We start from the raw sequence: 26,360 nt of genomic DNA, 5'->3' as shown, positions 1-26,360 counted from the left end.
TTAACTCTGTAGGAGCAAGCCCTGAATACACAACTCTGCCTGACAGGTAAAAAACTAGAATACAGAGACTGTTTCACCAGTATTACAGAAAACATGTTCATAACACACTGATTTTTTTACTAAAAAAATACATCAGCTGTAATTTTTTATTGGAAATTGGTTTTATTTTAACATTTCCCAGTTTGTTTTTCAATAAACTACCCCACTAAAATTTAGGTGGACTTCGCGAGGAAAGCATAAAGAAAGCTATTAGGAAAAAATGTAAGGTGAAACTTAATCATCAAATAAAATAATAAAAAATGGGAAATATAACATAACACAAGAAAAATGTTATCAGCAGTGGCTTCAAAACTATGGTGTTTTGGCAGGTCACAGAAGGTAAAATGCTCTTAACAGCAAATACAGTGAAGATTTCTGAAGATTGTGCTAAATAATGTTATACAAAATGTCTCCTTAAGACTGAAGGTATGAAGAGATAACATATATGGCCTTAAAAATAAAGAGGAATGGCAGGTTTTAGATCTCAAGCTAATTTCTGCAGATTAGCTGTCATTAGTGGAAGTCAATGCTTTGCGTTAACCAAGGATTTAAACTGCTTGCTGGACATAAATATATGCAGTCCAAAAACTCCTCATCTCAGTTTCTTCCTGGACTTGATTGTATAACTATCATAATGCTACCCGAGAAAGGAGTTGTAATTATTGTGGATCATGTCCTATTCTTAGAGCTGGTTCACAACAAAAATTTTTGAAGTACACTTCAAAAATCAGCAATTTTATCTACTCAATTAGATAAAAGTTTAATTCTTAATCTTGTATTAAAAATAAGAAGGTTAGGGTCACTAACTTATGTTCACCACAAGAAAAAGCTTCTTAGAAAGTGGTTGCTGGAATTTGAAATTGTAGTTTTGCGCAGACTTTTCAACATGAGGTGAGTCAAATTGAGCCAGTGAGCCAAGAGTTAAATCACTCCCACAGATGCCACAGATCCCACAGATCTACTGTAATGAATTGTATGAGAGATAGTCTCATGGATTTAACTGCATGAATCATCAGACACTGTATCTTTTCTCCATGATCTCCTCATGTATTTCTCTTTGCTATAAAATGTCTGAGTGTTACTGTTTAATTTTTAACTTTAATACCTGATGTTGATTGTCTGACAGTGAAAAAATAATTAATTTTCCCCATGAAAGAAGAAGGGAACTCAAGCCCAGGTTTCTTATTCAGGAACAAAACAGTTTGGGTTATGACTCTGGATGTTTAAGATGTTACTTGTTTGTAGTTATTTTGAGTGTCAGATCTAGTGAGGGCAACTAAGAGAAAAATATAGAGAAAAACAGTCTCTAAAGGCAAAACCCCAGATATCACTATCACTTGACAGTAGTCAAGACGTTGGACTTTGGATAGGTGAATCATTTAATTATGTATTAAATCTCAGAATGTTGTTGCTCTGTCTGGCTGTCTCCTCAACATTAAACCACAAGCTCTTTGCCTCACATATCAATTTTATCTCCATTAGTATGGCTTTTTGTGTTAAACATCCAACCAATGTTTTTTCAGAGCATAGAAGTTTCAGTTTAGTAGCTGGCCAAGCCACTTAATCTACTGCATTATTCCATTTGAATCTTTCAGTGAATTGCTAATTAAAATAGAGGGGAAATGTGTTTGCAGCTAATGTACATCTCAGTGTCCTCTTATTAAAGCCTTTTGTCATTCTGAGCTCCTTCCAAGCGTTGAAAATTTATGTTGTTCATGAAAGATTATCAAGGTTTTTAATAAAATTTGTTTGCTTCCTCCAAGCCTTAAAGTGATAGTACCTAGATTTAATTGCAGCCAAAGGCATGGGCTTTTGAGACCATGGATTTTTCAGTGTCATGGCTTCAGCAGCTGCAGCTTTTTAGTGAGGTATGGATCATATGTTGTAGCTTGCCACTGATACTAAAGTGATTCAGAAATAAAAGTCTGAGAGATTTGTCTGAACAAGCTGCAAACATTCAGGATGGGTACTTTACTTCACTAACTTTGAAAAGATATTTGTTTGAACTAGAACCACAGCTAATCCATCCAATGTCACTTCCTTGACTGAGCTGTACTTTCCTTACCAAACAGACTATGGCATTTTATACCAACAAATCTGCCCCAGGTTTTCTTTTCCTATAGACATTACATTTCTTTTCCTAGATGGAACTAAGAAAGCCAGAAGACTAGAAAGAAGAGAAAATAAAATATAAAAAACCCAGCCAACCAACCAACAACAACAAAAATATTGCAGAGAACCTGGTAGAGAACAAATATGACAGGTTTGATCAGAAATCCTAGCTTAAATGTACAGATATCAAAGAAATCTACCATCGAGTTCATCTTTGATGTGAATTTAGTCTTTTTTTATTAAGAGACCTTGAGATAAAAATGACAGTTTTGTATGTCATTTTTCAGTCATCAATCTTCTTTAAATAGGAGAGTGCCAATGAAAAATGAAAATTACCAAACTCATAGTTTGTCCTCTTTAGTCCCACTGCCATTTGCAGTTTTGTTGTGCCTCTTTAACTGATTTTCATTCTGGTGTCATTAAGAGCTGTAATTTTGGATGTATGAATCCATGAATGCATGTATGGACATACACACATACATATGCAAGATTCTGAAAATACTGTCTTACTATGAATATTATGCACCAGTCATTTTATTTTTAAGCAACTTTAAGGTGTCATTCCATGTGGGATTTCTGTAATCTAATCTAGAATTTTTCATTTTAGCTATTTAGGTGTGATGTTATCCCACAGATTTTATTATAGTCTAAAAGGAGAAATCAGATCCAACAAAGAAATTCAGCTCACCTTTAGATACTTGAGCTAGAGCAGATGAATATCCATAAGAGATAAAGGAAACATGCAGAGGCATAGGAATTTAACTTTACTACGTCAAAACTTAGCTGTTATGTATCCCAATCTCCATTACTCACTTTTTCTGCTTAAATCCCTGTGTCTAGAATAGACACAGAAACTGCCTGAGAGATCCTGCTCTCTTCAAGTATCAGTGGGTCAGTCCATCCTGCCTTCAGATTACTGAAAGCCCTATTTCGCTAGAGAGACTGACAAACACAAACACTGCTACCCACAACAGCCTCCACCTGGCTCTTCCACACTTTCCTTTCTTCCTTCCATGCTATTCTGTCTTTTCATATTCTCTCCCTGAGCCTGAGGTCCCACAGTACCTCACAGTACTGCGCTGGGAGATAGACTCCCAGTCTTGTCGCAGCTGGTTTTATAAATAAACTTTTGATAGAAAATAACTTGCAATTTCCCCTTTGCAGAACAAGGGAAGCCAGTCTAAACATTTAAAATCCTTCTGGTCCAATGATCAATCGAGCAGTTTTTATGTACATTTCTGGTTTTATACAAATAACTCTTGCAAGCGTCACCAAAATGTTTTTGCATTTTATCACTCCATTGCCTTATATGTTGCACAATTCATGAGCAATTTAAGGCATTTTCAAAAATGTTTCTGAGATATTACAAATATCAGCTTAATAGCGTCTGTCATTATTATGGCTGGCTTTTACAAGTATTGAACGTCTTTTATGGAAGGGATTATATATAAAAATAAGCCTACCATAAACCTCAGCCCACAAAAAACTGCATATTTTATCCTATCTATCAGCATGTCTCTGCTCCTTTTTGTCTCCCTAGGAGCCATCTCAGCTAAGCAAAATGCAAATATTCATCAGTATTTTTATCTGAAGTACAACTATGATGAGATTCCCATGAGTTTTTTATTGAAGTCAAGGAGTCTACATTTTCTTTTGCTTCCAAGCTATATATGAATGACAAAGAACTTATACCCACAACACATATTTTGCATTCCAATTCATTGAAACTAATAAATTATATTAAAAAGTGGTGGCTTAATCCTGAAGACATTAAAATCTATACAATGAAGTGGTTTAAAGTTCATGATGCAGAATCACATTTTATGGCTGGATTTATCATTGCTAGAAGCACCTAGCTTAAGGCTCCAACAGCCTCCAGCTTTTTAAAATCTAATTCAATTTTTACAGTTAAACAGGTCTGCAAGTATTTTATATGGCACAACCTTGGAGATTTCAACATTTGTGCCTTAGACAATTTCAGGATTGGTAAATCTATACTGTTGGATCCATTGGATACTTCAGGAATATTCAAATTAAATAAATGAGTTAGTAAGAAAATACATTGCCACATATTAAAGTCTGAACAAGTCTAGGGTTTTATATATAATATTCATCTTCAGTTTTCTTCTTTTTCCTTCACTTAAGTTCTTTTTCAGTACATCAGATCACTTGTCTTTCCTCCTTCTCAGTGTTTACCAGTGACCATTCAACACAGTCCTGTGTCTCAGCCAAGGTGTTCAGATTTTGCTTACAGTGGTCCCTTACCTAAGGGTTGCTATATTTTCTTTTCACAGCCTGTCAGTTCCCATTTAAATCAGCATCCACTTCAGCAAGGAAATACAGAATCGTAGAATATCCTGACTAGCAAGGGACCCACAAGGATCATTGAGTCCAACTCCTGGCCCTGCACAGGACACCCCAAGAGTCACACCCAGTACCCGAGAGCATTGTCCAAATGCTTCTTGAACTATGTCAGGCTGTGCTGTGACCACTGCCCTGGGGAGCTGTTCTAGTGCCCAACCACCCTCTGGGTGAAGAATCTCTTTTTAATATCCAACATAAACCTCCCTGGCACAACTTCAGGCCATTCCCTTGGATTCTGTCTCTGTTCACCACAGAGCAGAGATCAGTGCCTGCTCCTCCTCCTCCCCTCACAAGGAGCTGTGACTGCAGTGAAATCTCCCCTCAGTCTCCTCCAGGCTGAACGGACCAAGTGACCTCAGCTGCTCCTCATACAGCCTCTTCTCAAGGCCCTTCACCATCTTTGTTGCCCTCTAATAGTTTAATAACTTTCTTTTATTGCAGTGCCCAAAATTGCCCCCAGCACTTGAAGTGAGGCTGTGCCAGTTCAGTGCAGAGAGGGACAATCCCCTCCCTTGCCTGGCTGGCAATGCTGGGCCTGATAACCCCCAGGATTGGCCTTCCTGGCCAGGGCACTGCTCAGTCATATTCAACTTTCAATCAGGTCCTTTTCTGTGGCACTGATTTCCATTATTTCATTTCCCAGTCCGTCTGTACATCCAGGGTTGCCCCATCTCAGGTGCAGAATCTGGCACTTTCCCCTGCTGAGCTTCATATGGTTGGTACACATGGTTGGCACTTTAGTTATCTCCTCCTCTCTCCCTCCTCAGCCATCACTTTGTCCCCTGGTGCTATTCTTGCATAATCACTCATCTGGGCAGGTTATTCTGCACAAAGGTGGAGCAGCTTGTCTTAGGGAAGAGTTCTCATCACCCTATGTTTGCACCAAGCGTACTTCACAGCCCTCCCAGCACCTGAACTCAGCCTCACAGCAGCTCATTCCAGAGCTAAAGTATTCAAATTGCACTGCACATTTTACTGTCTAATGTTATTGGTTTCTCATGGCTGTTACCTTAAATACAGATACAAAAAACAACACTTACCATCTGTCCTCTATAAATATATTTTCCTAATTTAGTGCCCCATTTTTCTACACTAAATTCCAGTTTCTCTTTTTCATTGCTGCACAATATTCTCTATAATCATATGATTGGGAGTTTTTCCTTTATTTGCCTGAGTCAATACTTTTTGCAGCAGTATCAAAGATGATCTGGCATAAGCCTGCTGCATCTCTTTGCTTCTATGTCACTATCAAGCACACTCTTGTAATCTATAGGCAGCAGTTTCCACAACCATGAAGGGCATTCTCATGCCCTTCATGAAAATGTCTTCACTAAGATCACAAGCACAAAATTAACCTTATTTTGCAATTTTATGTTCTTGAAGTACTTGTTGAAAATACTCTCAGTAATTTTCCTAGCACACATGGAATCATTACTTATATGATATTCTAGACCACTGATAAAATATTTTCTTGAGATTCCACAGTCATTTTTAGGTGTATTCACTCATTGATTTAATAAAAGTTCATCCTTGTATACTCCTTCCATGGCAAATAATAAAGCTTTGTGGTCTGTTCAGTAATTCAATGCATTATTAGACATTTGTCTTCTTATTATAGTGGCCTGGTCTACATTTGAGAGGAGATCCACTAGTGTACTACACACATGCTTCTGAAGCAGTTTTCCAAATAAAATCAGCAGCATCTCAGCAGCAGTTGGTTTCTGTTCAGGGCACAGAATGCCTAGACTGCTGTGCCAGTAAACTATGCCATTTAAGTGGGAAGTCACTGTCAATTTTCATGTTTCTATTTGCATTCACTTTGGCGGCATATTTGAAGAAAATGATATCAACTTTGTTCACAACTTGGAATATTTGTGAATACCCAACGAAGTATTTTTATATGGTATATGTATATGTATATTTTTTTAATATATGTATGTGTGTACGTGGGTTTTAATTATATATATATATATGGGGCTAAATGGTTTATTCTATAAACATTATGTTTGATGGTTTTGAACAAATATAAGAGTAGATTAAGAGATGATGGGTCTACACTTCTTTTCAATACTCTCTAAAATTCATAGACAAGGGAAAAATGAAATATCAGTCCTATGTTGGGAGCTAGCAGATGGCTGTGACAGTCAAATCTTTGGTTTACAGACTGGTCATTGACATTTTATTACACTCATGACTGGCAGAGAAAAAGGGTAAAGGAATGTGCTTTACTCACCCAAGGAGTTTGACTGAATGAGTTTTCCATTTAGATCCTGCTTTCTGGGAGTGTCGATATATTCCCTCTTTGTAAAGGAAAAAATCTTCATACACTTTCATTATAGCTGAAAAACAGTAGGAAAAATCACAGTCAGCAAACATAACCTCTGTTATTCTTTGCTCCTTGCATTTTACCAGTGGAATTCTTGTTGTGTGTTGGATTGCATTAAGTGCACTTTGTAATTCCACTAAAAGCATCAATTTCTCAGAAGTATCCTGCTGTGAGTGAACCAATGGAAATACTTCAACAAAGTTCTCTCTACAGTCTCTTATCAAGTTTGTCAGTTTTCTTTGTCATGGAAACTCCCTCTCACTGACTTCTTGCAATGCACTGAGAGGAAACATTGCCTCGTGAAGGCTTACATAAATTTTGAAATCTAATTCAATAAAATTAATCTCCACAAGGTTCATATATAAACTACTCAGTTCAGACTAGCATCTGCATATTCAAGAAAAGTATTTAACAGAAAATGTATATCCTGTGAAATATAGTGAAGTGAAATGCCTTTTTCTGAAACTTAAAGTTCATCAAATACACAGTAATCTCCTTAAAGAAAACGAAATTGCATACATATAAATTGTGACTGCTAGTTAAAAGTGTGGGAAAAGTCACCCCTTTTTTCATAAAAAATGTAAGGTGAAGGAGCTGATGGACAGAACTTTTGTGCAAGAAAATGAAGATTACAAGTTGCATTTTATGCCTATTTATTATTTCTTAGGAGCATAATTCGTTTATTAAGAAAATAGTTCTGGGTTTCTTTCCACATATGTTCTGCCACCATTAGTAAAATTTGCTTTATGGTGGGCTACCAGATCCCGAGAAATGAAAGTATTTTTCAGGTCTACATTACCTTTAGATTCCAGTGAATTAGAAGCATTAATTATAAGCTTCATTCCATTTTATTTTTAGCTTATGATTTTAACTGCCGCACAGCTTAGAACATGAGAATTAGTGAAATCCAATTTCCTAAAATCTTGCACTTTGGGAGTCCCATAAAGTACAAGTCTCACTGATCACTTTTTTAAGTGGTTGGACCATTTATAACAAATGTGCCTGGTATAGATCTGCAGTGTCCAGTAAGATGACACTGCCATATTTTCTGTCTGGCATACTTACAAATTTCTTTTTCCTACCTGAATATTTTCATAAACTTGAAGAAAATTAACTGTCTTTAAAAGAACCTTTATCATCTTGGCTGAAGATATGAAACAGTCAAAAATTTTAGGGGATGAGAGAGATTTCTCAAAACATGGTGAAATGAGGCCAGTTGCCTTGCCACAGACAAGCCTGATATTGTGCCCCCTCCCCATCACAGCTTGGTTGAAGCTCTGGCAATGAGACCCACTGCTCCTGAGCAAAGGCTCTCCTTCCTCTCTGGGAAAGGGGAGTCCCATCTGATGCCAGGCCATCCCATTGTTAAAATCTTCCAACACTTTAGCTGTGACGCCATGGAGCCATGATGTCTTAATAGACTCAGCCCATCTGTTTCTTCCAATGTTGCTGCCTTCAACTGTAAGTACAAAGGAGAATACAACTTGTGCCCCAAATGAGACACATTCTTGTCTGTGAAGAGATATCATACCTAATTTTTTTCCATTGAAACGAAGTAGAAATTTTTGAAGTGTATTTCCAGAATAGCTTTAGTTTATGTGATAGAATTTTATCCATGATTGTATATTACATATACTTTGCACACCTGGGCACATGTGTACACACAGATTTTTATATGTGTGTAAATATATATACCCATGTGTATGTAATACCTTGTAATCAGGACCTAAACAATGGTATGGTCTGGATTTAGAGTGGTCTGGGTGCATGAAGTACAGGATGGACAAAGATGATGGTATTTCTAGATCTAGCACTGAGATATTTTTATTTATCCAGTGGCTTTGTCCTGATGCAGACTGTGACTTGGACAGGACAAGGTGATCACAGTCCACCACCTAATTTTGTTCCTTCTCACATAGGAAAGACTTTGCATTTCCCAAAATGAACAGATTAATTATTAATGAATCAGAAAAGGCAGCGATTTTCATAAGATTTAGTATACTTCATGCATGGGCTACTTCAGTCATGCTGAGCTTGTCAGATCTATGCATATAGATGCAGCAGATTAAAAGATTGATTCCACTATGCATTCCCCTGCATAAAATGCTTAAAGAGGATTTTTTTGTCTCTTTTTAATCATACAAAGACATGAGAAATTAAAACTAGTTGCTACAAAAGGAAACAGAGTTTAGCTTCTACATTAATATAGTCAAGCACTTTCTACAGATCATTTTCTCCATCTTTTTATAGATTTACTTTCTTTAGCAAATATAAAAACTTTTCCCAAGATCATAACAGCTGAAATCATAAGTTTTGTGGGGTCAAAACTGTGATGTATTGCCAGCAATGTGTGAGCCTGTATTTTAATCGAGACTGACTAATGTGTCAGAGAGGATAATTTTTCTCCATCAGCCTTTTAAATGTCAGAGTATTTCCTAAATTCCATGAAAAAAAATGTATGGGCAATATTAGGATTGTCCATCCAAATGTTTTGAAATTATTGGTGAAATTTCACTATGTTTACTTGAAAATGAATTTCTTAAAATCTAGTATTTCATCTTTGAATCAAAAATTGCTAATTGTTCCGTTTCTGTACCACGTAAGACAATGATGTAGGTCAAAGAGAAATTGTCATTCAAACTTGAAAGCTGTATAACATAAAATCTTCAATTATATTCCTAAACCTACTGCTTACTGCTTCACAGTTGTTAAAAAACTTTTTTTTTCTTGAATTGAATATGTCCAAAAATCCAAAACCATTCATCATCATGATCTTGAGGGGATCTTGAATATTTCCCAGCTATTAAACATTGCTTAGTACATTAGAAAAGACTGTCCCTGAGCATTTTGTAAGTTTGTCAGAAATGACAAGTGAATGAATAATGGAAAACCCCTTCAGTATTTGAAGATCATTTGCAGAAAAATTATGATATGGTTTTAAAATTAGACTTTTGCCCTGGTTGCATTTGTAATATAGGAATTTAGAAGAGAGGATCAGTGACAAATTGCAGGGTCATAACTGTGATTAATTTAAAACTCATATTATAGCCAAAAGAAAAAAAGAGCAAGTGATTTCAGTCAGTGATGCATAGTCTCGATTATATGCCGTTATGTAGATCTTGATTTTTCTACAAACAACATTACCTTAACCTGATACACAAAAGCCTTATATTTAAAAAAATTGAATTGTTGAGTAGCTAAATCCTATCAAATGGCTGAATATTGATTATTTCATGTGTAAAATTTAGTACTAGCAGATTTAATCTAGAAGAATGTTTGAGGTTTGAAACTCTGTCTTGAGGATCCTTTTTATCATTTACTAAAACTGGCAGAAATTACTGTTTTTCCATCTAGATCAAATGGAATGTGGGAAATAATATTTTCCTTGAGCAAACAAACAAAAAAGACTGATGATGTTGATCTTGTTAAGTCTGAACTTCAGATTAATTGCAGCTGCCCACATAAAGAGCTTTAAGAAGTAATTTCAACTACATGATGCATCAAAATGAATTCCATCTCATAATCAAAACCATTTGAATAATAAATTGAAGATTATGATAATTCCTTATTAAATTAAAAGCAGTAGAAATGCAGAAGTCACCTGAAGTAAAATTCTTTGGGTTTGCATCAGCCAGCCATCCAAGAGAGGTGGAGATCCTGCACTGTGACCATTCTCCATCATCCCAAGCCCCACATCCATCAATCTCTAGTTACACTGGCCTGGGCTGTGAGCAGAAACCTGCATTTTCAGCTGGTGCCAGCCCCATACATGGCCATAAATGGATAGTATCCAGGGTAAAAAAAAAAAAGTTTGCAGTTCCCTACTCAATGCTGAGTGTCTGAGTGAAGTCTCTGTATTTCTGACCTCTAAGAGGTCAGGGATCTTCATTGCAAAGTTCAGCAGAAAAATTCAAAACTAGTAGGCGTCAACAAGAGCATTTGAGCTCTGAAATGAGAAATTCTGGGGTATTTCAGTACTGAATGATTTGCTGGAAGGCCCATATAGTTCAGCATTATCTTCAGAGGAGAGCAGGTCTGGTGGGCTGGCCTTAGCTGTGGGGGAATCAACCCCAGCCCTATGGAACCAAGTCTGGCTAACCTTTAATTCCATAAATTGCTATTTCACCAATGATTAAAGAACTGTCATGAAAAAAGGCACACAGATTTCCTGCACACACATTATGCACAAATTTTCAACATATCCAGTTCAAGGTCATTTTACTCTTTACAGGCTCTGATGCAGCCATGCTGCCTTTAGGGCCACTATTTACCCACCAAATGTCCCTGGATGGACTACAGTGCATATGACTTGTTTCTCCACTGTGGCATATAATTTGCATTTTCTAATATTTTCATACAAGGTCATTGCACAGTCTAACTACTTCAATAATGTTATCATCCTTTAAACTTACCATACCTTGCACTGGTCCTCTCTCCTTGATTTCTTTCATTATATCAGTTTCCTGACAGGAGATGAGAGCAGCAACAGAGAGAGCAAGGGAAGATAACATTTATTAAATAAAATTAAAACTCATACTAATTTATCATTACATATATAGTGTAAGTATACCTTTGTACTTGTATTTCTGCTGGAGAATATTTCATTTACCAAATTAACAAAACCTTCAGAAACATGTTTGAGAAGACAAATGCACTGTTATGACAGCATACTTTCTTTTCTATCTCAAATTTCTATGGGACCACAAAGTATCAACTTTAAAGAGATGATGTACAACTGAGAAACTATAAAGAATTTCAACTCATAGGAAAATTCAAGGGGAACATAAAGGAAAATTCACAGCTCTAGTTTTGAAGTGAACATATTTTAACCAAACCTCAAAGGAGCGAAATTGTTGAGACAACAGATGAATTTTATTAACTTACTTTTGAGGACACCCTGTAGTGAGAGGCACACCGGTATAACCGATTGGATTTTTCAAAAGCATTGGGACATGGCCCATTTGTATGGTTTTTTCCATATTCACTTGACACATAACACTGATTTTCAGCTGATGGCCCCAGGTGTTTGTTCCAAAATGATGGATAACAAGCATATGATACAACCCTGTTCAGGTAGTTAAAAAAAAGAGTTGATAAGAAGCTCACTCAAAAATTTTTGCCATTTTACTTCAGGTTTTTAATTATTTTACAACTGTCATATTTCAATACTCTTCAGAAATGTAGATGCCATATTTTCAGCTGGATGGCATTTCCTTCAATTAATATATATGATATTTATGATTAAGTCTCCATTACAGTAGTTCTCTTCCCATCCTTCTCCAAAGAGAGATAGGGTAAAAAATGCGTTTAGTAATTGTCACCTGGTACATTCATCTCATTAATGATGCATGAAAGCTCACACTGAAAAAGATCAATAAATTACCAATGTTGTCAATGGGCTTCATTTATCAAAAATGGCTTGTGAAATGGGATATGTGGAATACTGTTAGACATTTCTGAAACAATATACACATTTCTGCATTAATGCCATGCAGGCCTAGGAGAGGGTTTCTTTTACAGAGCATAATCCAGTATTTTGCTGAAGCAGAATACCTTAAAATTGTCAGTCCAATAAAAAGCATTTGTATTTAAGTAGCTCATCGATTATACTGGAATTTCTGAGCCTGAGGAATTAAAAACTATATTTCTACACAATATGAAGTAAACTGCTTGCCAGAGTATACTTAGCTGTCAAGAGTTTTACAAGATAAGCCCATATATCCTTCAGCTGTTTTGAATAAAAATCGCATTTTACCATTAGCATTTGGTGATAGAAAATCTGAGAAATCTTATTCTTTCTGCCCGAAGTAGAGCACATACAGTAGCACACTGGAGCTGAGTGGTAATCCAGATGAGATCTCTGAACTAAGAGTCACGTTTGAATCTTTTCACCAACCCCAGTTTCTGCAGCCTTGATTACGACAATTGAACAGCTTTCTGCTGAAGCACAATTTCATATGTGCTGAAGAACAATGTCGTATGTGCTGAAGCACCAGCACACCAGTAAACATTAAAAACACTTCAAGGAGAAGACCCTTCCATAAGAGTCACAGAAGAAAAACAGAAATAGATGTGAATATGTTTATATGCACAAATACAGATACATATTTACAACAATAGTGTTAGAAACAAGCAGAGTCCGGGGCCAAGTAGGAAAACTCTGTAGTGTGTTCATACATTCTTGACAGAATTCATTTGAAGTCATGTCTATGTGTTCAATCTAATGAAATTTTTGTGGATTCATTGCATTTTTGTATTTGAATTGTGAGATAAGAAAATAATCCTAAACATTAGAATATGTTATTTGCAAGCTGGCTAATAGCAATAACATCTTTCTCATACCCTACAGCTGCCAAGAGCCTGAAGTACAAATCAGATGAAGTCCTATTGTGGTTGGAAGCACTATTTACATTCATGTCTAACTTTTGTACCACCTGAAAATGAAGTGTTTCTTCCTCATTCTTGATGAATATAACCTTTTTGTTTTTCTTATTAGTTAAAATAGATGCTTTCAAGAACACTTATTTCTCCCAAATTATGACTTGTACCTGAAACACTTAAAACTAATGATAATTAGTAATAGAATACATATTTATTCTTTAATTAATGGAGGAAGACAAAGTGATATTTAAACAGTGTTTCAGCTCCACTTACAGCAGATTTCACTGTTAATTGGGTGTTTAGTAATTCTGAAAAGTCAGGTCTCAGCACTTGCCTAGCTTCCTTGAGCTTTATGGAAATCTTTTTCGGACTTTACTGGGGATAGTTTAGGTCAGCACTTGATTTTTCTGAAAATCTGTCAAAAACCTGAGCTGAGCACACTCCAGAAATCAAAACAGCAGAAACTTTAAACAGCATTGAACGCCTGCTGTGATAATTTACAAGGCCCCACAGAAAATCAATGTGTTTTCTCCCTTTTGCAGGGTATGCAGATAATGACACAATGATTGCAATATAACAATTCCTAAAAATAAGTCACCTGGAAGTGTGTGGAAGCAAGCACTATTTGACAGAGCTCATTCAAAAGACACTTCTAACTTGTCTGCCATAAATTTCCAATATTTTTGCATTGTCACAGGTAAAAGTTTATGGATTATGGGGTTTACCTACAAAACTGATTAAATTACGAGTCCACTGAATCAAAACTTTTTAATTGTTGTTCTTGATATTATTTGCTCTTTGCTACTGTCAGAGACTTAACATTGGGTTAGATGGACCCAGAAGTGCTGTTCATCTGTTCTTCCAGTATCTGTTCTAAAGATATTTGGATATTTTCCTTAATGTGTTTATTTGCATCTGGAAATTTTAGAATGGGTTTTGACATATCATTTGAATTTGAGGAAAGAAAAGCAGAATGTAGAAATGTTTATAAAAATAGGTAAGCAGGGATACTTTCATGTGTGGTACTTTGATGACAAATCAATGGTCAGGAATAAAAATGGATAGCAAGAAAATGTCTGTCATAGCACAGTGATGTTGTACAAGCTGGAGCTAGCTCCATGGCAACAAAAAAAGCATAATAAATGACTAAGAAAATAATCTTGGATTGCTGAGATTTGTTGGAGATTTAGATAGATTTTTGGAATTTTTAGATTCCAAAAATTCATGATGGTTTTCACAACTGCCCTTCAGATTCTTTTCTGAGATGATCAGCTGCAAGAGGCTGGTGACTAACATGAGGCTGAGCAATAAGCAAGCACTTGGCAGTGTGAAGGTGAAAAGACAGTTCACAGATGTGCTGCGTGAACTGAGTGCTGTGGCTCTGTGTTTCCAGGCCCACATCAGGCAGAAAGCCTGCTCAGCACACCACTGTCACTCTGCTACTCACTCAGGTCAAACATAATGTTACTGCATTCACACCAGAACAAGTTCCTGCGAGGGTACAGCTAGGTTGATAATGATAGTGCCTTGTAGAACATCAGCCTGCCCTGCTTTTTTAAAAAAAATAAGCTAACTAACTCTTTTATACTTCAATTGCTTCTGTATAACAGGCCATGTCACTAACCACAGTGCTCAGGTCAAAATAATACTACGTTCTGGCACGGGAAGAATTTTATTATTATGGGGCTCATGGTAGTTGTGCCTGTACAGGGGTAATAGTCAGAGGAAATAGAAAACTTGGAGATTGTCCTGTCACTGCATTTTTACAGTTTTTCCTCTAAAAATAAGATGGTCCAAAACTGTTCTGGAGATAATGCTCATAAAAATTATTCTCTCTTCTCTTATCTATACCAGCAATTCTCATGTTCCTGTTTTTAACAGGCAAGAAAACCGTTCAGAGAGAAAGTGTTTCAATTACTCTCATAAAAACATGAACTACTGAGTAAAATGAGACTGTTTGGCTAGTTAAAGAAAAATATTGCAGTTAAAAAGTGGTTAAAATTAAAATGTCAAGTTATAACTTTCATTTCTTCATTAATGAAACCTTTTCCCTTAGCCCCTGAGGTGCTAAAGGGCCTTTGCTAATCACTCAGCTGAAGGATCTCCCTCTTAAAACCTAAATGAAAGCCAGTTTAGTGTTGAAACCCTGAGGGAAAAAGATAGAGGAGCACTCAAAGTAAACTCTCCCCATAACAATACAAAGTCCTTGTCATATCAGAAATAGTTTGATATACTTGCAGAAAGCAGAATTGTCACTTGTATAGTGTGACAGGTCTTCTCCTGGATCCCCAGAGTACCATGTCAGCTATGACACATCACATCCAACATTCTTCTGCTCTTGACATGCTTTGTTTGTTTGTTTGTGTTATAGATAAAATCAAAACTTGACAGAGAGAATGCCTGAGATCCCTCAGTCTGTCATTTTCAGATACATCAGAGTAAGGGATGAGTTTGTACGAAAGCAAAACAGGAAATAGATTTTGGTATGGAACAGAAAGGATAAAAAAATCCTGGTAATGTGAGAAACAGCAGGATTTTATTATATGGTATCTAAAACGAAGTTATTGAACTTCTCCTGGAAGCCATTTCCAGGCATATAGGCTTCAAGGAGTGGACTGAAATCAGGATGTGTGGATTTACCATGACAGGTAATGATGATGTGATGAGACAGCCTGACCATGATGAAATGACTGGCTGCAGAGAGAATAAGGGAGCAGTACCTATCATTTACCTTGTCTTTAGTGACATTTTCAGCATAGGTTGCTGTGGTGTTCCTCTAGTTTGTTGGACTAGGTAAATTGCTTACAAGGTCAGTTGTGGACTGCCATGTTGAATGGTTGACAGATCAAAGTGACTGGTGTCTGTTTATTAATGGAATTCCCCAGGAGACAACACAAAAGCAACACTTTTGTATCTCTATTAACAATCTGGACAGCCAGATGTAAGGCACCTTAAGCAAGTTTTTGGAGAATGTAAAACTTTTAGGGAGTGACTAGTATGCATGGCTGCTGTTCAGAGCAGTGTTAATAGGCTGAAGAAACGAGCCTGACAGAAATATCCTGAATTTCAACAAAGACAGATGGCAAACCCTGCCTCTGAGCCAGAACTGCCCAGGTACTGTCAGGGCACTGCCAGTGTAGAAAGTCATTTAACAGAGAAGGACATGAGGTCCTGAGAAACAGCAAATTGAATGTAAGTGAGCAGTGAGTGCTCTTGGCAAATGTGGCTGGTCAATACTGGGCTGTGTTACCAAGAACATAACCAAGACATTGTGGAAAATTAATCTTCCCCTCAAATTACTACTCGGCAGATGGAGTTGTATTTTCACTTATGTATTCCCTGGGAAAGACACTGACAAACTGAGCAAACCCATTGGAGGGCGCTGGGAACTGGAGCTGAGGCAGCTGGACTTGTTCAGTTTAGAGAAGAGAAAGCCAAAAGAGTATATCATTCCTGTCTTCAACTACATAAGGAGAGGTATAGAGGAGACAGAACAAAACTCTTGGAGATGCACAGTGAAAAACTAGAAGGAAGGTACTGGTCACAAGTTTTACCAAGGCAAATGCTGACATAAGAAAAAAGTGTTTGACTATTAGTCAAAAAAACTGACCTGCTACAAGAAAGGTTGTGGAACCACCATCCTTGAAGATACTCAAAATGTGTCCAGGGAAATGGCCTAAATAGCCTGATCTAATTTTAAAGTCATGCTTTGAACAGAATGTTGGATCAGGTCACCTCCAAAGTTTCAACCAAAATAATTTTGTGATTCCATAAATTATTATATCCCATTTTAAAGTTTCTAGCTTTTGGGGGGAATTTGATAGCTCTTAGTTCTGCTTAGTCTGATCTGAAAGAAGAAGGATCTAGGTACAATCCTTAATAGAGTGTTGCACCCTGGAATAACCTTGGAATGAGATGATTACAAGTTGCTTTATTGAGAAAAGATGTTTGATTCTTTTGAATATTCACAGTGTTGTCTCATGCAACTGGCTGCTTACTCAAGGTTGTTTCAAATGAAGAGCCTGTATCCCAAGAAACACAGAAGTTTTAAGCACAATTACAGTATTGTCTTATTGCAAATTAAGCAAAAGTTTCAATTTAAAATAATCTAAACAGACAGATAAAATATTTACCCATGTGTTTTCAGATATCTCCAGGCACCATCAATGCTTCCACCATTACATCCATGTTGATTCCTGGTATCACAAGAGATCAAGTTCTGAGCAGAAAGGTTGTCTGTGATCTGACCCTTTGAATGAATTGCTATTCTGTCTGCTGCAACACCTGTTTGAAAAGAATTTTTTTGTTATCAAAATCAAGTATTTACTTACAACTTTGCAGTTGTTTTTGTGAAAAAGGGACAGAAATGCCACCTCAATATTTTCTGTCTGTGCAGATATCTTCACTAAACAATACTGATTTAATCTGTCCAGATTTTTGCGAGAGAAGATTGTGAAACTGCAAAGCATCATGAGCAACTTTGCTGTTATATCACAAATTCCTAGATTTACTGGGTATTATAAAGTCCCAAATACCCAAATATTAGATGGGACATTTGCATAATTGTCTGTATCATATTTATAGATGCATATTCACATTTTCTTGTGTCTTCAACAGAAGAAACAAATACTTCCCAATACTTTTCTGCTGCTGAATCTCTAAATGTCTTTGCTTTCTTTTCAACCTTTCTTTCCTTTATGTGAGGGGAAAGAAAAAAGAAAAAAAAAAGAGCAGTCCTATGAAGAAGACAATTCAAGACTGGAAGTATATTTTGGTTTTATTTCAAAGAATATTTGAGATGTACATATTGAAGTGTAAATGTGGGACTCTTTGTACCTCCTTCCCTTATTACACAAAATTATTCCTCAAACATAGATACCTAATCTGAATTCAATCAGATAATCATGATTCTTAGTACTTATATATTTAAGATATATATATATCTTAAAGGCAGACTAGGTTAACTAAGTTGTGGGTGAAACTCAGGTGCTTCTACTTTCTTTATCAAATGACAATGAAACAATCATTAAGCCTCTTTACAAGTCATTAGCTATGATTGAATTTTATTTGTATTAATTTTAGCCCCATATTTTTCAATTTTGAAATAAAATTTAAAAAAAATCTCTTGAAATCTAAATCCTCATCAAAATCAGCACTAACTTTGGCGAACGCTGAGGAAGACTTCAGAAAACAAAGTTGCTGACATCAGGCAGCAACTGTATTTTGTGCTTTTCCAAAGTCCCATGATATTGAGTTTATTTTCATAGGTATAAAAAGTTTTGGAGTACTTACAGAAATTATTCATGGTAAGAAAAAAATTATACAGCAGTGTTTGTCTGTTCTTTGAGCAACAACTAATCTTGAAAACTCTGACTGAAAACATTAGATGCACCTAAACAACCTGTGAAGGCATCTCACACTACATAGCTTAGAAAATAATTATGTGAATTAAAATTAAAATATTTGTTTGTGGAAAGGAAAAATTGGACATAACATCTGCAAATTCTTTCCCTCAGTGATCTCTGTTCATCTCTGCAGTTATCTGTCAAAAGAGCTGTTAAAAGTTCTCTTGGTTTTCTCTTTTTAAAACTGCAGAGAACAAGATATATCAGAAAAAGAGCACGTTCAGTCTGGTTTTTTCAGGGAGCTGGGATTAGCTGACCTTAAAGCTCCTTTCCTTTTCTTACTGCTGTGACTTAAAGAAGCAGTTGCATAAACCTGCACCTGTGAGGACCCTCTGGCCAAATGAAGTCACAAAGATTGATTGCATGCTTATGTTACACAGTTTTATGAAAAGCAAAGTGCTGCAGCTTAGATTGACATTTAAAGATTTTGGGACAGTATAGAAGGAAAGTTGTAGCATTTTAAATGTTCCTATTTGGTAATAAAAGGTGAAAAGCAAGTTGATATTATTTTGTTACAAACCACTCCAATTTTCATTACACATCTAACATCACTGATACTTTCAAAGGGAGCAAAAAGAAATATTACTTGCGGTTGAAAAAGCCCAGGATGCTCCACAGTTTCGCTGGTCCAAAGGATCATGAATCCAATCAGGCCACTCATAAATGGCTGAAAAGATTGCAGGAAACTTTTCTTCTGGAAGTGACTCTCCCTAAAACAAAAAGTAGAAGATCTGTAAATGCTTAATTTCCTTTTTTAATCATAAATTTTATCGTAATTTTGTTTGTAAAATTCTTAATTGTTAGACTGAAGAAACCTAAAGCATTGGCCCCTGTGGTTTCCCAAGCAACTCCGTGGTGGTTTCCCCATGGCTGGGTGCTGCAGACCCCTGAGAGTAGGAGGGTTCTGGCATTCCATTAACTGAGTTGAAAAGCTGAGCTTCAAGACTGCCAGCCTGAATAACCTGACCAGCTCCTCTCTGATTTTTATCTCAAACAATAAATTCCTATGAAATTTGTGAATTGTGACCGAGCTGGCATTTTTGGAAAGAAAAGCCCTCTGCTACAAACAGAGTTGAAGTTAAATACCTGTTACCCTGTTCTCCCAGACACCTGGGTGTAGGTAGGAAACTTTAGCCACTGTGGGAGAGGAATAAGTACAGTGTATCATTGATTTTTCTTTTACATAGAGGTTATTCAATCTGAAGCAATTATTCCTTTTCCAGAATAAAAATCAGTAATTTTTCTTCTGCTTTTCAGTCTGATAGTGAATTCATGAAAATTCGTTATCTGTTCACTAAAGCAATTTGGCCAGCCACTTCTGGCATCTTCATCTCTCAGCCTAAATTTATGTCCCTCTCCAAAGTCCTCCAAGCTTTGAACAAATATTTGCATATGCAAGAGCCATCTGGTACAACTGCTAATAATCTGCACTGTGTTCAACATATCAAAATTATTGACCGATTTTATTTTACTGTTGAACTTAATGGAATGATGGATTATGCTGTGCAAGGAAATAGGAATGGCCATAGAGAATTGTAGTATTAGGCCATGCAATCAGTCTGTTTCAAAAAATTCTTGATAACCTCAGTTCCAGAAGGAAATACAATATACATACAATAATATACAAAATAAGATAATCTGCTCCTGAGCAAAACACTCACTGATGCTTCTTTCTCATAAGCAACCTGAAATTGTGAAGCACAATGGCTTCTATCCTATTTAAATTCTGGGCACCCTTGCTAAAACATTTTTCTAAATTGTTTATGTGATTTATAATCATGAAACATACCTTTTGCTAAGATTATTTAAACATTTGAAGACAGTTCTTTCAAACTATCTTAGGACTTTTTGGAGAACCAAATTTTAGCCCTTTGCCTGTAGCAAGATCACTTTGTTGTGTACACTGTGAAACAGCAGCGCCTCCATCCAGCTTGTACACCTGGATTTGCCATGGAGAATTCCCAGCTGAGAAAGAGTGGGTGAGGAAAAGGAAGGCTGTACCTCAGGTCTATATCTGACATTAGGTTGGGATACAGCCTCAACAGGCAAATTGATACAGTCCCTGTGTTTTCTCAGACTCAGTGGTACTAGGTTGAGCAGGTTAGATGCAGGCAGTGAGTCCTGAACCCATGAAGGAATAGTGCCAACTGTTAAGTCACTTCAATAATTTTGAAAGTCTCACCTCCACCCATACAAGGCCAAAATTTTTTTAAACCTTGCTAAAATATTAATCTCATTATTTTGCTTAATCAGTTTCAAAGACTGCTTTTTCATAGTTTTATATACATGGGACTTGCAAAATCAAGGAAGCAGCAACTAATTTAAATAATAACTTTACAAATGATCATTATGTTCATTATTAGTTAGCAAGCACTCAAGATTTATTTTGAAGATGAAACATACAGGGCAAATCCCAGACAGACAGAATTTCTTTTATATGATGAGACTAACAACCAATAAAAAAGAAAAATTTGGCAAATATTTAGCACAATTGTGTGGGTAATGGCTGCTTATAATGCTCATTATGATGCCTCATTACAAATGAGGCCAATGAGAAAAGCAAAATTCTAAATAGATCTCCAGTTTTGACAATGTATTGTTTTCTGTATTCCTAACTTACTGTCAATGTATTTATTAGCCTCCTATTGTAAATCCCAGAGCAAATTCGTCATTAACCCTCACCCTTGTCATTTAGAAATACAGGACTGATCTGTAGCAAGAAACATTGGCCTTGTTTCTGAAAAAGTTTCTACCCTGATATTGAGAAGTGCTGCTGGTCTGTGGCAAATATCAAGTCTAGACAATTGTTTCTCAATGTATGCTCCATGGACCAGCATCAGACAGCACAAAGCAATCAGCAAAATGACTGGTGAACTATTTTTAAACCTTTATATGTACTCTCTGCAGTGAAGTTAGCAGCCTGGCTAAAGCAGGAAGGTAAGAGGACATAAAAGAGGACTCAAATTTCAACGACTTCTTCAGAAAAGATAGATGACCAATAAGAGGGAAAAGGGCAAAGATAACTGAATTTGCAAATGTGGAAATAGTTTCCCTGAGGAATAGCTTTTTTTTCTTTTTTTTTCTTTTTTTTTCTTTTTTTTCTTTTTTTTTTTTTTTCTTTTTGTTTTCCTTTTTTTTTTCTTTTTTTTTATATATATATATATAGCGAAAACATCCTGGACATCACTTGCTTTGTGAAGGCTAAATGGGCATGAATGACCTTCAGTTTGCAAGAGAACTACAACTCCTGAGGGTTTTTACTGTGAAACACCATATACCAGTGGAACACACGCTGTACTTTGTCTACTTTCCAATTGTTTTTCTGACCTTCTTGATATTTATTGAGAAAATGGTGCCTTATAACTGAATTATGTATTTCATCTTCTTGTAAGATGGCACTCAGGTGAGCACCTTGTTGCTGGGGGAGCCGACCTTACCATTGTTCTCTTGCCAGAACTTGTGCTGACAGAATACCACCAAAAGTGCATCACAGTGATTTTAAAGGCGTTGCAATTATTCTTGTGCTACATGGAACTTCAAGAATGATTGCACTGTCTCCTGCAGTGAAAATGCCTTCTCAGATGGAGGAGTTTCAGCTTTTTCAGGAGTCAAACAGGTTTAGTGGTGCATTTAGCTGTTGGTCTATACTCAGGTCCAGCCATACTGTGCAACAGAGGGTCCTCAGTTCAGGTTTGGTACTTGCTCCATATCATTGTCTTTTGGGTGTTCATATGTACCATCATGACAAACTTCCCTTCCAGACAAAAGTATCAACTTGTTGAGCAGGTAAAATCTTCTATTAAAAGCAGAACTTTTAAAAGCTCTACAAGCAGCTACAGGGAAGTTTGTGATTTCCCTAAGAATATTGCAGAAGCTGACAAAGTCATATGGAGAGTATTATTTTATATTTTTAGCTTTTGTAAGTAGAAAGATTTCCTAGAATCCTGTGAAAGGTATGTGATTCCAGCAACATGTAAGTAAGTCTCATGATGACTAAATGCATGAATGTGGCAAGTTGGATTTCTGGAGAAAAATACATTGAATCTCCTTGGGTGTCTGGCAGTGCCAAAGGGGGTTGGGTTGTGGCTCACAGATTTCATAAAACAGCAGACAGAGAAAATATAACTGAGAAATGTATCTGTGGAACAAAGGCTGTAAGAAGTGTAGCAGTTAAAATAGTTGCAGGAAGCTTAATAACAATGATTCAATAAGCTGAATGTAATGCAGGACTACTGAGTAAACAGCTACTACAAACTGAAGAGAGGATAGGAAGTACCATGAGGAATTTCTTGAAACCTTTCCCTTTCCTCTTTTCCTAGGTGGGATTAGTGGTGCATCTACCTAGCTAGATACCTAGAAATGGAGATGTCAGTCTCTGGGCTGGGTACATGAAATCCATTTTCTGCCTGTGCTATATAAGCTTCACACTGTATCCCTCAAGGCAAATGCCAAAAACAACAAAACAATCCAACTCTTTTCAGCCTCAGCGAAGTTCACTGGTAACTTAAGGTAGACACCTACTAAATTTTGTTAAATTCTTTTATGCCACTGTCTTATTTTGACCTGCCATCTTCAAGTCAAATGATCCCTTTTTGGTTGCAAAGAGTAGTCCAGAAAATCCTACAAGACAAAACTCCAAAGTTTAATTCCTGTCCACTTCTTGCTCTGGCAACCCTTCAGAGTGTAATTTTGATTGAGCTGGCCAATCTGGGCCTGAACACAATGCCTTACTCTGCTGCTGCAGGGAGCTGACATTGTGTGTAACCAAGAATGGTCTGAATCAAGCAAAAGGGTTAGGACTGCTCAAATTATTGCAGAGGCCATGCTCTCTTTTCCCAAAACCCATTCAAGAAGCAGCTAAGCACTCTGAATCTGTCACCACAAGGCCTTCTATCATGTGAAAATCCTTCTGCCACTGATCCCTAAAGATTTTTAGCTTTAAATATGTATGTGTATGTATATATATGTATATATATATTTTATATTTTTTTGCAGCTTTGTAGATTTTTAATATGCAGCTGTATAATTTTTCATGCTTTCTCACATTTCAGAACAGTAGATCATCCTTTCTCACACATTTATGCCACCTTCTTGAAATTCTGTTTAAATAAATAGTATTATTTCAAGAAAAGCATTTCTAGCAAGAACGTCCTGTTTTGCACCAGCACACAGGAGACATAACAAAATACAGAGCTGAGAACCCCTTGGAGAGACCCTGAGAGTCAGGCCCAAGGGTGGTTACCAGAGCAACTAGTCTCCTATAGGATGTACTTGCTGGATATATTAATTAATTAATTAAACTTACAAAATTTGTGGAAACCCCATATCAGGTGTGCCCAAGACATTTTGTGCACCTGAAAACTTTCATTGAAGATGTGCTCTTTATATTATCACTTTTAATATTGTTTGGAAAGTTTTCTTTTGATTGTAGAAATATCATGACACATAAAAAAGCATCAGCAATTGACTTCTAATAGATGATGAAAAGGCATCACTTGCCTGAACTATATTGAAGGCAAAGATAAACACCTTTTGTACTTAACACTTTTGCAAACCTTGGATCTATCTGTTTATACTTTCACTTCTAATTTCACTCTGGTGAGCTAGTTAGGTGGGGTTTTTTGGTCTGTGAACTCCATAAATTGTGTTCTCTCAGAAAGAAACTAACTAACTGATCCAAAGCATTGGAAAAATCACTCTGGATTCAATAACTTGTATTTTTCTTAAATTGCTTAACCAACGTACATAGCTTAAAGTATATTTGCTTTGATGCCAAACTAATTTCAGCATAAATAAATGATAGGAGATTTAATTTAGCTGTCACAAAAATTGTCATGGCCAAGGGATTTAGAAAGCTGGTAGTAGAGAACAATTTCATTTTGCAATGATTCCCAAAATTTTGCTGTCCATTTGTTCAAAACTTGAAAAAAGCTTTTACAGCTTCTGTCAAAGATTGCTGTTTAGATTCCGCTGTTTGCCTAAATGAACTATGCTCAGATGTATTTTTCGGTGGTTTCAGCTGTGTGTGCAATGATTAGCAAATGGAGAGAATTAATATGGAGCCCTCTTAAGGAAGTGAACTAAAATGATAAATTAATATTGCTGCAGAGCTTCACAGTGATCAGAATTTTCTTTTGTTCCTTCTTGTTTGATTTCTGTCAATAGGGCCAGACATTCTATGACTTATAGAACTGTTCCAGGAACATCATATTCAACATGGAAACATTGAGTGACAAAACCCTGAATCATACTCTTGTAATTGTCCACATTTATTTTTCTATGTGATAAAGTTATTTAACAATTAACAAGTGTACATGACACTTACAGGAGCTTCTCTCATATTCAGCAAAGAATGAGATGGAGGGAAGGTGCCCAGACGCTTTTTGAAACCTTCTTCCACTGTCATTCCCCAGAACTGACTGTAGTTGTCAGCTTTCCATCTTCCTCACACATGAAAACCAAAAAGCAAGACCCAGGTTAGAGATAACACTCACATTAACACATTGCTCATTTAAGAGTACAACAGCAAAAGCATCCAGAAATAAATTTTTGAAACTGCATTTCAAAACCTTGCATTCAATATGTATGAGAAAATATTTGCTATGGGCTTTTCTGCTGCAGATAAGTGCAGGATGGAGCAACACAGCAGTATATGAATAGTGGTGATTTGGGGTCAGCATCACATCAGCCTGCAGGACACAAGTGTGCAATACTTCAGAGCAGTACTGGCCAACGAGACACTCATTGCTGTTCTCTTGAACTTATGCTCAAATCATGCTCCAACCCAGATTCCCACAGAGAACTAGCAGTCTCTTGTTGTGACTTGCAGTGCATAAAGCCCAGCTGACACCTTCTGCCCTAGTTTTATACCAATAGCCACTGTGAGAGAAAGGGCTCCCCATGATTCTCTCAGGTGAACCCAACTCAGATTGCAATGTTGATGTGCAAACTATATGCACAACACAAAGAAAACCACCCTTGCAGCCATACATGTTTGGAACACACTGAAATTTACTGCTGGATAAGGGCTGAGTGACAGGGGAGAGAGTTTTCTCTTTGCCAGTTTCTTGCTTGCTTTTGTAAGAACAAGGAGTGGGATTCCTGCTGCCCAAAAAAGTCACATTGCTCTTGGTCTCCCTGTGGTCAATGAAAAGTGCAAGCACATGGAGAAGTTGAGTCATATCTCACCTGTCACCTTGTGATAAATCTTGAGGGTCATAACTGACAAGAGATAGGTTCAGGCTCCAGGGGCCTAACTTGGTTTTTATCTTAATTCAGTTGCTTTAAATGACTCCCATGAAGTACAAAATGTTTCAGCGCTCCTGATAGCTTGAAATCTGGGCAGGCTTCGTTAGTGAATTTGGCACCCCAGATCCTAGGGAGGCTGCCCATGTATCTCTTTCTGTAAAGAGCCAGCAGGCTCCCAAGCATCTCCCAAGATCCAGTACTGAGGTCCCCAAATCTCTGTGCACTAACCACAGGAATGAGATTGTTAATAAGAAAAACACCAAGCCTCCCAAGTTCTGATAATTGATCCCCATTTCATTCATCTTCTCCACTTCCAGTGCTACATAGAGTCCTGTTACATGGAACAGTGCTCTCAAGGGAGCAGGAAAAAATTACTTTAAATATCTATCTATATATCTATATATCTATAAATATCTATAGTAATAAACACAGTGAAGAATAGGGGAAGATGATGCAAATCTTGTTTTGAGAGAAAAGAAATTATT

General features: G+C 36.7%; 1 protein-coding gene across 1 annotated transcript in view; it reads right to left on the bottom strand.

Annotated features, from left to right (window-relative positions):
• Positions 1 to 26,360, bottom strand: part of TINAG (tubulointerstitial nephritis antigen) — a 38,777-nt gene that overhangs the window by 5,755 nt on the left and 6,662 nt on the right. Inside the window, exons 4-9 of the mRNA XM_005485994.3 lie at positions 24,953 to 25,067; positions 19,214 to 19,337; positions 17,356 to 17,506; positions 11,726 to 11,906; positions 11,259 to 11,304; positions 6,749 to 6,854 (exon numbers count right to left, since the gene is read on the bottom strand). Coding sequence (XP_005486051.1) covers positions 6,749 to 6,854; positions 11,259 to 11,304; positions 11,726 to 11,906; positions 17,356 to 17,506; positions 19,214 to 19,337; positions 24,953 to 25,067 — 723 coding nt within the window. The remainder of the gene's footprint in view (positions 1 to 6,748; positions 6,855 to 11,258; positions 11,305 to 11,725; positions 11,907 to 17,355; positions 17,507 to 19,213; positions 19,338 to 24,952; positions 25,068 to 26,360) is intronic.

This window comes from Zonotrichia albicollis, chromosome 3, assembly GCF_047830755.1.
Source record: "Zonotrichia albicollis isolate bZonAlb1 chromosome 3, bZonAlb1.hap1, whole genome shotgun sequence".
NCBI lineage: Eukaryota > Metazoa > Chordata > Aves > Passeriformes > Passerellidae > Zonotrichia > Zonotrichia albicollis.
This window is presented reverse-complemented; position numbering and strand designations above follow the sequence as displayed.